We start from the raw sequence: 14109 nt of genomic DNA on the forward strand, positions 1-14109 counted from the left end.
ATCTCATCAGGTGGTGTTTATCAGTGCACTCCTTGGACAGGCCCTCATTAGAAGACCTGTTCTGTGATCCTTGGATGCAGGATACTCATCTGCCATAGAAGAAGGGAGAGAGCCACAGGCACACTTTGATGCAGGGCCCTGGTAAGTTCCAGCTGCACACATGCCTTGGTGATCAGAAGCAGAGCAAGCCAGACTTTTTGTCCTGCCTGTGTCACTGCGCAGGGCTCATGGGATGGGCACAGGCAGCCCTCGTGCTGGAGCCGAGCTGCTCTGCCCAGCACTGGTGGCTGCCATCCAGGCTGGTTTTGCTTGTCCTGGTTCACTGACAGCTGGGGCCCTGGGCAGAGCCCTGAGAGCCTGGTCTCACTCCCAGGGAACGAGAAGGAGCCCCTGGAGAAGCTGGACAAGGTGCGGCTGCTGCTGCTGGAGACAGCGAGGACAACATCAAGGATGAAAACCTCTTCTGGGACCTTGCCACCACAAAGGTGAAGATGATTGACTTCGATTCTGGCACCTTCTTCAAAGCCAGGCTCCACAGCCAATTTGCAGATGAGTCCACGAACAGGGGGATGCTCCCAGATTTGGGCATTGCACGGCCTGTCCAGGAACCACAGGTTCCTCCCTTTGCTGGGGCAGGTCCAACTGATTGTTCAGTGGGCTGCCAAGCTGCTTTTTGGCAGGGCTGGGGGCACAGGCTGGGGTGGTTACAAAATGGGAGTTGGCTCCTGGCCCTGCCAACAGCCCCCACCACCCACCGTGCCCTGGGCTGGGGCTGGGGCAGCCAGCCCGACACAAACAAACCCCCAAGGTGGGAGCAGAGGTGGGACTCCAGAGCCTGTCCATGGGCTGCTTTGCTTGGCAGGCAAGGAAGGGCTTGGGCTGCTCCACTGCCCTTGTTTGCTTTGGGATCACCATTATTTTGGGGGGCAGTGCAGGGGGGAAGAGTGAAAGCATGGGCTTCCCTCACTGGTGGGTGGGTTTTTCCCAAGCATGTCAGAATTGGCCCTTCCTCAAGCCCCTGACAGAGATCACATCTTTTACCTTTTCCCTTGTTTCCCCTTATTGTCTGTTAATTGGTTGTTTGTTTTTCTAAAGGAAGTGTTCTAGGTGGTGTCCAGTTTGGATTGGGAAGTGCTTGGGACCAGCTGTGGCGTGGATGGGCCGCGCCCTTGGAGAAGGCTGAGGACGTGGTTTGGGAGCAGCTTTTCTTCCCGCGGCGGATGGCGTGAGGTGGGTCCCCGTCTTCTTGGCACGGGTGGGGTAAGAGCTTTTGGGAGATGGCAGCCAGCACAGGAGCATCTTGCTCTGGGCAGCTGCTGAGGGCTGGATGCGCCGTGGCTGGCTGCAGGCTGGGCACACGTCCTGCCAGCAATGATGGGCAGCTTTGGGCCCAGCCCTGAGCACGGCCAGCGTGGCCTGGGCACCGCGGGCGGCTGGGACAAGGGCACAGGAGCCTTCAGCTGACGGGCGGTTTCTGGTTTCTGTCCTTGCAGCCGGGCTCTGCGGGTGCTGAGGCTGCTCTGGGCTCTGCCAGGGCTCTGCTGGGCTCAGCACCGGGCCGGAATCAGCCAAAGAAGAAACGGTGTGCCCTGCAGCAGAGACTTGCCTTGAGCATTTTGGCAATGCGGCTCAAGTTTGCAGAGTGTACATCTCCAAGAGAAAACATGATACCGCCCAAAAAATAAACTTCTTCAATACCTTCTGAAATGAAATCAATCTGGGATGGCCCCAAATGACATTTTTAAGCTTGCTCAAGCTGTAGCTCAGCTCTTCTCTGAACAGTTCTGTCCTCCACCTGCCTTTTCCTTCACAATGCTCTCTATTTTTCCCCAGTGAGTTCCCAGCCCATGCCAGTCTCCATCACACTGTTGCCTTCCTTGGTGCCCCTCAGCATGAGGAAGACTGAGTCCCAGGCTTAGGGACTGTCGCTGGCTGAAGAGTAGCAATGTCTCAGAAGCCCAGAGACATTTTAGTGTCATTCAGAGCTGCTCTCCAGCCCTCAGCTCTCCTCACTGCTGAGTTCCCACTCCCTTTTTGTCGTCCTTCCAGCAGGATGACCAAGGGGCTCTTGGATGTCTCTGTATCCATGCACAGAAGGCTCTGTCTGCGCCAGGGTTTCCATAATGTCTTTGTACCCATGGGTATGGAATGAACACAGAGAGGGAAAGTGTCAGGCACGGTGCTTGTGCACTCCTTCCTTTCTATACAAGACACATCCATGCACACCTCACATACAGATGTATTAAAAGGATAGGGATGGATAGAGATTTTCCACAGAGCTCTAACTTTGGCTCACCTGTAAGCCGGAAGCCAGGGGATTTTTTCCCAGCTTTGTGTGAGTAGGTGTCTAAGAGCTGAGGAGGGCAGCATTTAGAAGCAGTTTCAGGATTTCTAGGCAGGAAATGGAGCTGACAACCATCAGTGTAACTCGCTGTATTCATCGGGATGGGCTGCTGGTTCTTTAGGAATATGGCACAATGGAGAGACAAGACTTGGAACAATCCCAGCTCTCTGTGGATTTGTGCAAAGGGAGAGCAGCAGGAAAACTTTGTGTCTGCTTTGGGGGACACAAGGTCCACGGAGCTGGGGTGGCAGAGGGAAACGCGGGCTGGTGGCAGGTGAAGTCCTGTTTCATGACATCCCAGAGTGGCACAGGACAAAGCTAAAAGCACCCACCACCCCACTGATGAAATCCTTGGGCTGCTACACATAGTATAGGAAAAACTGCTGTCACACAATCCAATGGGATTTAAAACTTTCATTTGCAACACTTTTGCTCCAAGTTTCAAACTGCCAAATTTTTACACTCAAGATGCAGTCGTACACAATCCATCTTTCAATTTCCTATTGCTTTAAGTTTAAATTTACTTCATATTAGAAAATAATTCCAACATCTGCAAAAGAATGCAGCTGATGAATCCTTGCCACGAGCACATTTACAAAGCAACTGAGTTCTCATTTCAAAACATCACTTACACCTTTTTAATCCACACTTATGGAAGACTTTTAACTACACGGTTTTTGGGCAGTTTTTATCTTTTGTAATTTTTCCGGGTTTCTCTTTTCTTTTTTTTTTTTCTTTCTTTTTTTTTTTTTTTTTTTTTAACAGAAAACACATCCTAAAGAATGTGTTTCCTTTGTTCCCTGTTCCTGTATGGAGCAGCTCCCTTCCCGCTGGCCCTGCAGGGCTGAGGCTTTTCCCCGTTGCTGGGCACAGACTGATGGAGCAGCACTGCTGAACACGGGGACACAGAGGGAGCAGAAGCAGCTGCCTGTGTCCACCTGCAGCTCCAAGGCCCAAATTGGTTCCCCCCTGTCCCAGCTGTTGGGGGGGTCACACTTTTATTGGGGTCCCTCATCTATTCAGTCCCCACCCTCCCCGGGCTGCTGGGAGTCCCAAGAACCCAAAAAGCTCCCCCCTCTTCTGTCTCCCCACTTACGGGTACTGGGAGTCACTGGGCTCATACTGGGACTGACCGGTGTTATAAATGCATATTATAAACTTGGCTTTTTGCAAGATGTGTTCTATATGGTTAAGAATACTGTGTAATGATATAAGTTTTTTTTAGTTCTGCTATTAGTAAAGAAAATTAGGCATAGAGGTACTAGATGATATAGTATGCTTAAACTGTCTGTTTGGTCGGGATAACATCTAGTGAACATGTAAAGGAGACTCTGCTATTGAGATACCAACTATCAGCATCTACCATCTGAAGAAAGTATGGACCAAGGCCCAAGCTGGAGGTGATAATGAAGACACAGCCAAGAAACACGCATGCCCTAAAATAGCGGACCCAAGGAGGGACCATGCAAAACAGTTCCCGGAATATGGAAACTAGTTTATGGAAAAATATGAACATTCAACAGGTTGATACAATGGAAATGGTATTTAAAGAATGACTCTGACACAGCAGTGTGGACTAGGCTAAATGCCAAGTCAACCGGCCAAACGTAGTTAGCTTTTTTTTTTTATCTCCTAACTGACTCATTTTCTATTAAACCTGTTTCTGAAAATTTACATAGAAAGTGAACCTTGTTTTTCACAGACTGGGCTCATACTGGGACTGACCGGGCTCATACTGGGAGCAGCCACTGCCGGCACCGGGACACCCCAAAAACACCTCCCGGGGAGCCCCCGATGTCCCCCCGAGGGGCATCTGCTGCTCGGCTTTGGAGCCCCGCGAGCTCCAAACATCCCCCCAACAAACCCCAAACCCAGGGACCCCCCGGGATATTTGGGGCGAGCTCCCCCTCCCCGCCCCCTGCGGGATGGGGGCGATGATCCCGGCGGTGCCGCCAGTTCAGGGAGCGCTGGAGCCGCCGCTCCCTCCGCTCGTCTTCTCCTCCCGCTCCTGCCGCCGCTGCGCCTCTTCCTCCCTCCCTCCTCCTCCTCCCCCGGGCCCGGGCCCGGCCTGGGAGGGCGGGGCCAAGGAAAGGGCGGGAACTGGGACGGGAAAGGGGCGGGGTCAAGGAAACGCGCGGTCCTAAAACCGCCCGGTTTCGCCTAAAATCGCCAATTGTGCCGAAAATCCACCAGGTTTAGCTTCAAATCATCCAAATGGGCCAAAAATCTCCGGGAACGGGACCAGGACCGAGACAAGATCAGCACCGGAACCCGCAGCAACACCAAGGCTGAGACCGTCACCGCAACTGAGACCGGCCCCGCACAGGCACCGGCACTGGGACCGACATCGAGACCGAGACCAAAACAAACACCAGAACTGGTACCGGGACCAAGACTGAGACCACGACCGACACTGCGACCGGCACCGGGAGCGCTTCGGAACCGGCCCCGGGAAGGCTCCAGGACCGCGGCCAGAACCGAGACCGGCAGCGCTCCGGGACAGACCGAGACCGGCACCGGAACCAGCACCGACACTGGCGCTGATCCGAGACCGAGAGTGAGACCGAGCCCGAAACCGGGACGGGGATCGGACCCGGAATCGCTCCGGGATCGCTCCGGGACCGCAGCGCTCGCTCCGGGGAGTTTTGGCCGCGCCTCCGGGCGGGACTGGGCGGGACCGAGCTGGGAGATTCGGAGCTTCCCAAGGCTGAAAATGACTCCTTTAGTTTTTCGAATGTGTCTCCCTTAGTATTTTACACAGACCAATCTGATTGGTGACAAAAAGACAAACCTCATCAATCACACTAGTCAGACCAGAGGGACATCAAGAAGAAGTCTCTCCTAGGAAAAGGAATGAAAAACAATGCTACAGTTTTTAGAAAAACACTCCTCTTGTTTACAGAAAATTCCCCGAGAAAAGAATTTCACAAAACCAAAAGATCTCAGGCACGAAAGCAGGGCTACAATCTCTCTTGGCTTTTGCAGTACAAAGAGAGGGAGAAGAGAAAATAATTAAGGTCTAATCAAAAGGATAATCGGCAAGGTGACTTCCCAACATGGAACACAGGGAATGTGGGTCACCGGGGCTCTGCCCAATGTGGCTCCTCCAGTGGGGGCTGGAGCTGGAGCAGAGCTCGAAGCTCTTTCTGCACCGGGGGCACTGGCAGGGCTTTCCTGATGGTGCCTTGGTTGGTATTGGGTCAAGGCTGAGCTTTGTGAGAAGCTCTTCCCACACTGGGGACACTCTTGGGGCCTCTCCCCAGTGTGGATGCGCCGGTGGATGATGAGGTTGGGGTTGTGCCTGAAGCCCTTCCCGCAGTCAGGGCAGCGGAAGGGCCTCTCCTCTGTGTGTGTCTGCTGGTGTTCAAGGAGCTTGCTGCTGACCCGAAACCCCTTTCCACACTGGCAACACTTGTAGGGCCTCTCCCCAGTGTGGATTTTTAGGTGCAAGCTCAGGCTGGCTCTGTGGCTGAAGCCCTTCCCACATTCCCCACACTTGTACGGCCTTTCCCCAGTGTGGATGTTCTGGTGCTGGATCAGGTTGATTTTCTGGCTGAAGCTCTTCCCACATTCCCCACACTCATAGGGCCGTTCCCCGGTGTGGGTCCTTTGGTGGAGGATCAGGTGGGAGCTCCGCCTGAAGCTCATCCCACATTCCCCACACTTGTAGGGCCTTTTCCCAGTGTGGATTCTATGGTGAAAGATCAGCCTGGACCTCAGACTGAAGCTCTTCCCACATTCCCCACACTCATAGGGTCTCTCTCCGGTGTGGATGCTTTGGTGGCTGATCAGACTTGAACTCTGGATGAAACTCTTCCCACATTCCCTACACTCATAGGGCCTCTCCCCAGTGTGGATCTTTTGGTGTAGCCTCAGGTTGGCTCTCTGCCTGAAGCCCTTCCCACATTCCCCACACGTGTACGGCCTTTCCCCAGTGTGGATGTTCTGATGCTCAATCAGGGTGGCTCTCTCTGTGAAGCTCTTCCCACATTCCCCACACTGGTAGGGTCGTTCCCCTGTGTGGAACATCTGGTGGCGGAGTAGGCTGGACCTCTGGCTGAAGCTCATCCCACATTCCCCACACTCGTAGGGCTTCTCCCCAGTGTGGATCCTTTGGTGGAAGTTCAGGTTGGCTCTGCCCCTGAAGCCCTTCCCACACTCCCCACACTTGTACGGCCTTTCCCCTGTGTGGATGTTCTGGTGCTGGATCAGGTTGATTCTCTGGCTGAAGCTCTTCCCACATTCCCCACGCTCGTAGGGCCGTTCACCTGTGTGAATGCTTTGGTGGCAGATCAGGCTGTTGGCCTGGCTGAAGCTCTTCCCACACTCGGAGCACTTGTGGGGCTTCTCCCCATCACGAAGCTGCTCATGGACCACCAGCTCTGAGCTCTGGCTCCATCTCCAGCCGCCTTCCCAGCCCGGCCTGGCTCTTTCCTCCTCACATCCTCGCCAGCTGCGTTTGCAGCCCCTCCTCCTCAGGGACCTCCGGCCCTTTTCCTCTCCGTTGCATTCCTGCCCCGTGGAGCCGCTCAAAACGGCCTCTGCCACGAGCTTCTGCCGCGGGGATTTGTTCTCCCTGCTCTCCATGCTCGGCTCCTTGTCTGGGGGAGGAAGGACAAGGACAGGATGGGATTTGCCTCCGTGTCACAGGGAAGGGGAAGGAGATCCCCCGTCTGCTCGGTGCCTGCCCTCCCTGGGCTGCGGCGAGTCCCAGGAACCCTTAAAGCTCCCCCCTCTCCTGTCTCCCCACCTACGGATACTGGGAGTGACTGGGCTTACACCGGGAGCAGCCACTTCCAGCACCGCGACTCCCGAACCCCCTTCCCAGCCATCCCGCCCCTCCAGCCCCTAACGGGGTCCCGGCAATCCCAGGGGTCCCCCCCCTCTCAGGGTCCCCGCTTTGCGGTTCTGGGCTCTCCTCTCTCTGGGCTCCCGCTCAGGGAAGCGGCGGCTCTCCCGGGCTCCCCAAACCCGTGTCCCCCCGCCACCGCCGGGGCTCTGCCGACACCGGGACACCCCAAAAACACCTCCCGGGGAGCGCCCGATGTCCCCCCGAGGGGCATCTGCTGCTCGGCTTTGGATCCCCGCGAGCTCCAAACATCCCCCCAACAAACCCCAAACCCAGGGACCCCCCGGGATATTTGGGGCGAGCTCCCCCTCCCCGGGCACCTGCGGGATGGGGGCGATGATCCCGGCGGTGCCGCCAGTTCAGGGAGCGCTGGAGCCGCCGCTCCCTCCGCTCGTCTTCTCCTCCCGCTCCTGCCGCCGCTGCGCCTCTTCCTCCCTCCCTCCTCCTCCTCCTCCCCCGTGCCTGACTCCGGACTGGGAGGGCGGGGCCAAGGAAAGGGCGGGAACTGGGACGGGAAAGGGGCGGGGTCAAGGACAGGGCGGGAATCGTGAGGGGAAAGAGTCGGGGCGAAGGCGACCCGCGGTCCTAAAACCGCCCGGGTTCGCTTAAAATCACCAAAATGCGCCTAAATTTCTCCAAAAGAGCCTAAAATCCACCCTAACACGGATCAGGTTTGGCCTCAAATCACCCTAAGAGGCCTGCAATCCCCACAAAGTGGCCTAAAATCACCCAAAGGGCACTAAAAGCCACCCTATAGCCACAGGGTTCGGTCTAAAATCAGCCCGTTGGGGATAAAATCATCTAAAGGGGTCTAAAACCAACCAATATCGTCTAAAATTGCCCCGACTGGTTTAAATCCACACAAAATGGCAAAAAATCCCCTTAAAACTCCTAAAAAGGGCGTAAAATCAACCCTGAAAAGACCTGGTTTGGCTTAAAATCAATGAAATGTACCTAAAGCCCACCCTAAAACCCACCAGATTTGGCCTAAAATCATCCAAAGGGGCCGAAAATCCACCCTAAACCTGCCCAGTTTGGCCTAAAATTACCCAAACCCGCCTAAAATCTCCGGGACTGGGACCGAGAGCGGGACCGAGAGCGGCAGCGGAACCAGCCCCGAGACTGGCACCGCCCAGGGACGGGGACTGAGAACGAGATTGGCGCCGGGAGCGCTCCGGGACCAAGAGCGGCACCGGGACCGGCACCGGGACCGGCACCGCCCGGAGACCGGGACTGAGACCGGCAAAAAATGGCTCGAACCGCACCAAAAACGCCCCTGAAGAGACCAAAAATGCCCGAAAAGTGACAGAAAATGGCCACAAAATGGCCCCCAAATGACCCCAAACTGACTAGAAATGCCACTGAAATTACAAAATACGGCTGAAAATGACCCAAAGCGTGACCAAAAATGACCCAAGAGTGACAGAAAATTGCCCAAAATGCCGCAGGATGGGGGAGCGCCCGGAGACACAGAATTCCCAAAAAATTAAAAAAAAAAATCCCCCCAAAACTGCATACAAAAGGAAAACTATAGAAAAAAACAAACTGAAAAAAGCCTCAAAATAGCTCAAAAATGAAAAAAAACCCAGAAAATGCCTGCAAAAATTCCAGTAATATTCCCAAAATTTCCCAGACTACCCAGAATTTCCAAAATTCCAAAAAAATGTCCAAAAATTTCCCTAAACACCAACAAAAATCACCCAGAAAAGAAAAAAAAAAAACAACAAAAACCCCAAACCCTTAAAATGTCCAGAAATATTTTAAAACCCCCCCAAACTCCCCAAAAATTGTCCAAAATTATCTAAAAATTCCCCAACTCCTCAGATTTCTCAAAATTCCCAACATATTCCCCAAAGCCCGCAAACAGCAACAGAAAACACTCTAAAAATGCAAAAACACCACCCCAAAAGTCCTAAAAATACCTCAAAAATCCCCTCAAAATACACAAGACGTCCCCCAAAATGAAAAAAAAATCCCTCCAAAATTCCCAAAAATCCCACGACCCCCTAGAACTGCCAAAATCCTTGAAAATTCACAGAAATTCCTACACTTGCTCTCAATGAAGTTGTGCAGCAGGCAGGACTTGCCCGTGCCGTGCTGCCACTCACCGAGAACTTGAAGAGGATATCTAGGAAAAAGAATTCCCCAAATTCCCAAGTTAGGACCCAAAATTACCCAAAATTCCCCAAAATTCCTAACAGAGGCCCCAAAATTCAAAATAAAAATCCCAACAGAGCGCCCAAAATTGCCCAATTTGGACCCCAAATTTCCAAGAATTAGCTGTACAGAGCCAAAAATTCACAAAAATTCCTTTATGGGCCCCAAAACTCCACTATGGAGATGCCAAGACTCCCCCAGACCCCCTCACATCCCATGCAGAGAACCCCAGATCCCCTATAGGGGCCCCCAGGCGCCCCCGGACCCTCTATCGAGCCCCTACATATCCCCTCAGACCCCCCTGGGGACCTCCAGACCCCCCCAGACCCCCCAAATCCCCCACAGGGACCCACAGACACCCCCAGACCTCTCCGGACCCGCTACAGGCTCCCGCTGACCCCTAGAGATCCCCTACAGACCCCCCAACCCCCCAAAACGCCACAGAAACCCCCCAAATCCCCCACAGACCCCCAGACCCCATTTAGGGACGCCCGGAGCCCCTTTACGGACCCCGCTGGACCCTCTACAGAGCCCCAGACCCCGATAGAGCCCCGAGACCCGCCCAGCCCCCTTTAGGGACGCCCAGACCGCCCTAAAGCCCCTACAGACCGCCCCAAATCTCCTGCAGATCCCCCACCAAATCCTCTAAGGAGACTTCCAGGTCCTCTCAGACCCCTATAGATCCCCTATGGATTCCCTATAGATCCCCTATAGATCCCCCATTGCCCCACCGCAGGTCTCGGACACGCCGGAGCCGGCTCGGGAGACCGGGAACAAAGATGGCGGCGCCCGGGAGAGCCACCTCTGGGTCGTCTGCGCATACGCTGGACAGAACGCGCCAGCAGATAGGCGGGGCCCAAGGGACAAAGGGGCGTGGCCAATGAAAGGGCGGGGAACGAATGCAACGAGGCGGGGTCAGAGAAAGGGCGGGAACTGGGAGGGGAAAGAAGCGGGGTCCAGGAAACGGCGGGAATTCTGAGGGGGAATGGGCGGGGTCAAGGGAACGCGCGGTCCTAAAAGGGCCCGGTTTGGCTTAAAATCACCCGCAAGACCCTAAAATCTCCGGCACCGAGACCGAGACCAGCACCAGAAACGGCACCAGCACCAAGACCGAGACCGAATCCGGAACCGAGACCGGCACCGCTCCGGGACCGGCACTGTGGGACCGACACCGAAACCGGCACCAGAACTGGTACCGGAACCAAGACTGACACCGACACCGACACTGGGACCGGCGCCGGGAGCGCTTCGGAACCGGCACCGGCACCAGGACTGCTCCAGGACTGCGGCCAGAACCCAGACCGGGAGCGCTCCGGGATCGAGAACGAGACCGGCACCGGAACCAGCACCGAGACTGGCACCGCTCCGGGCCCAAGACTGGGATTGGCACTGGGAGCACTCCGGGACCAAAAACGGCACCGGCACCGCTCCGACACCGAGACTGAGACCAGGACTGAAACTGGAACCGGCACTGGCACCGAGACTGGCACCGCTCTGGGATCGAGATCGGCACCGCGACCGGAATCAGCTCCGGGAGCGCTCCGGGACCGAGACTGAGACCGAGGCCGAAACAGGGACCGGGATCGGACCCGGAATCGCTCCGGGATCGGCTCCAGGATCGCTCCGGGACCGCCGCGTTCGCTCCGGGGAGTTTTGGCCGCGCCCCCGGGCGGGACTGGGAGGGACGGGGAGGTTGCCCTGGGCCGGGCGGGACCGCCTCGGTTCGCATCGTTCCGAGGCGGCCACCCCGGTCCAGATGATCCCAGTCTCTATGGTTCTGATCCAGGTGGTCCAGCCTGTGAAATCCCAGTCCATGTGATCCCAGTCCATGTGATCAAGAACTCTTCAAGTTTGATTTACTATCAAACCACATCCCACCCACCCAGCCCCACACAGTCCCGATCCCAACATCCGCCCACAAAAATATCCCCAAACCAACTGTACCATTTAGAGTTGTAACCCGTTCATTCTTATCCCATCCCCACTCACGTGGACCACCATGATACCCTGAGGTTGCCAGGTTCAGGTGACGACTTCTGGGATGTGATTCTTGAGTACTGGTATATCTAACAGTGGCTTCAGACCACGGCCACTCAGCTGGCTCCTGGCCATGGGAGTGTGGCAGGATACAGAGAAGTAGTAATAATGTTAACATGGTTATTTTGTTTTCATGTCACTTGAAGTGTCCCCTCGGAGTTCTCCTGCAATAGCAAAACACAGAAAAATCTGCCACCTAAGGGCAGAACATTAAAATGATGGAATTATCCAGCGGGTATTTATCCGATGTTCTTTTCCTAAGGCATCAGATGCTATCCACGCAACTTTATTCAGAGAAGTTTTCAACACAAGTGGTACTTCTCCCACCGTAGGGAGGTCTACCAAAACAGGGTGTCCCGGGTCATGAACTGGAGTTTCGGGATCATTTGGTCCTCTTTGTGAGATTAAGCTCAGAGGATTTGGGCAAAAAGCAGTAATTTTGGCGCACCCATTTACCCCCCATCTTTCATTTTCACTTTGCACAGCTTTATGCAACCGGCCATCCCAGCCTCCCTCTTGTGGTTTCAGAAGTCGTTTTAAAAGACCGTTAGTCCTTTCTACAATTACGTTAGCTTGAGGGTAATAGGGAGTGTGAAAAGTCCATTTTATCCCTTCACCTTTTGCCCATTCCTGTACTACTTTAGCAGTAAAGTGTGACCCATTATCAGATTGAATTTCCTGTGGTTTTGGGAAAGTCCCGAACCATATCTGCAATGCTTTAACAGTGTTTTCCCCTGTAGCCCTTTTAAATGCCTCGGCCTGAACTAATCCAGATGTAATCTCAACCCCCACTAACACAAAATGTTTACCTCCTGATTGCTTAAAGGGACCCATGTAATCTACCTGCCATGCATCCCATAAGCCTTTACCTGTCCTCAAGTGTAGTGGGTCATCCTCCAAAGGATGTCTTTCTAGCCGTTTGCGACGCTGCTCACGGGCTGAAATGCAGGTGTTACACATTTCTCTGGTAACGGGCCAAGCCCGGGCATGAGCTTCCTTGGATAAATCTTTTGTACCCGTGTGTTGTCGTTTTACATGCAGCCATTCTAATAAGTGCTCCCAATCTTCAGTAATTTCATCCTTTTTCAGAGGACTTAATTTTGCTAATTCATCAGCTCTGTTATTCCATTCTCCTGCTGGATTATCATCTGTCTGGTGAGAGGCTACCCACCCTACAGCAAAATTCCCTTGACTTGCAATTTGTAAAATTTCTTGCCACTTTTCTTTCTGCCACACTGAAATTCTGTTAACTTCCCAATCATTCTGTTGCCAGAAAGGCAGCCATTCAGTGCAGCCCTTATATACAGCATAGGAGTCAGTGTAAATACAGACAAGAGAGGTGTTTTGTGCCTCCCTCTGGAAAACACTCCAAACAGCTCTAAGTTCTCCAATTCGGGCACTGCCTTCCCCTTCTGTAATGATCCGCTCTGCAGAAGAAGTGTGCAAAGCTACAGCTCTGTATTTCCACACTTTTCCTTCACGCTTAGCTGAGGCATCAGTAAACCATGAATGTGCTGTTTGCTCAGGGGAGAAGGGAGGGGCTATTTTAAGAACTGAGGCAGGTTTGTCTTGGCTGCTATTCAGATTCTCTGTGTCTTGTATTGGTAAATTTTTCACAGCGCCTTCAGTAATTGAAAAGATGTTATTAGAATGCTCTATTTGTGCATACCATTTCCTTACTGAGGCTCGTTGTGCTACCCCTTCAGGAGGTGGAGTCCCTGTGATCACTATTTTAATGACTTTAAAGGGACCTCTCAACACAATTGGTTGTTTTCTTGTGATTTTTTCTACTTCTATGAGAGTTTGGGTAACAACAAATAAGCCTTTCTCCCAAGTTGCATATTTTTTTTCAGCATCTTTCGAGCCACTGGAGTAGAAGCTAACAGGTCTGATTGGGCCTTCAGGACCCCTTTGCCATATATGTACTGACAATCCTGAGGTAGCAAATCCCCATTCTACCTGAAAAGGATCTGCTGGGTGGATAGGGCCTAGGGCCTGATGAGCTGTGGCTTCAAAAATCAACAATTGTAATGCTTCTTCCTGAGAAGGGCTCCAGTCCCATTTTACTCCCTTTCTCAACAAATCATCAAGAGGTCTGGCAATAATTGAAAAATCTGGAATGTGTTTTCTCCAAAATACCAATAGTCCTAGAGCTTGTTGGAGTTCTTTTCTAGATTCAGGCATCTTGATTTGATCTAAAGAAGTTAGGGTGTCTGGTGGGATGCATGTCATACCTCCTTTCCACCAGATGCCTCAAAATTTCACTTCTTGAGAAGGTTTTTGTATTTTTCTGAGGGGATCTGCAAACCAAGGCTTTCTAAGTGGGAAATTATTTTCTGTTGAACATCCTCCACTACTTCTTTTTCTTCCCCTCCCACTAAAATATCATCTATGGATTGGTAAACAGCTACAGTGTCAGGTTTAGATAGTTCTTCTAGTTCTTGGGCTAAAGCATGGTGGGCTAAAGTGGGGGAGTGTCGCTACCCTTGGGGTAGACGTGTGAAGGTATATTGCTGTCCCTCCCATGTAAAGGCAAAACGGTCCATATCTTCTTGTTGTATGGGTATCATGAAAAACGTCTTTAACATCTATTGTTGCCATAATGGAGTGAGCTTTTTCCTGAATTGATATTATTAATTCAGCTATATTTGGGACCGCTGCTGTAAGAGGGTCTGTGTTGGCATTAAGCCGTCTGTAATCAACTGTCAGTCTCCACTTTCCA

At 53.1% G+C, this 14109-nt stretch overlaps 1 protein-coding gene across 1 annotated transcript; it reads right to left on the bottom strand.

Moving 5' to 3' along the window:
- Positions 1–4952: 4952 nt before the first annotated feature.
- LOC136304166 (zinc finger protein 345-like) lies at positions 4953–9635 on the bottom strand. The gene is made up of 2 exons (XM_066207798.1): positions 7514–9635; positions 4953–6945 (listed from the first exon to the last, which is right to left on the bottom strand). The coding sequence occupies exon 2, from the start codon at positions 6929–6931 to the stop codon at positions 5357–5359; it is 1575 nt and encodes a 524-aa protein (XP_066063895.1). The 5' UTR covers positions 6932–6945; positions 7514–9635; the 3' UTR covers positions 4953–5356.
- Positions 9636–14109: the final 4474 nt, after the last annotated feature.

The sequence above is a fragment of the Chamaea fasciata genome, unplaced genomic scaffold (genome assembly GCF_029207755.1).
Source record: "Chamaea fasciata isolate MVZ Bird 193981 ecotype frontalis unplaced genomic scaffold, bChaFas1.0.hap1 SCAF_55, whole genome shotgun sequence".
Taxonomy (NCBI): domain Eukaryota; kingdom Metazoa; phylum Chordata; class Aves; order Passeriformes; family Sylviidae; genus Chamaea; species Chamaea fasciata.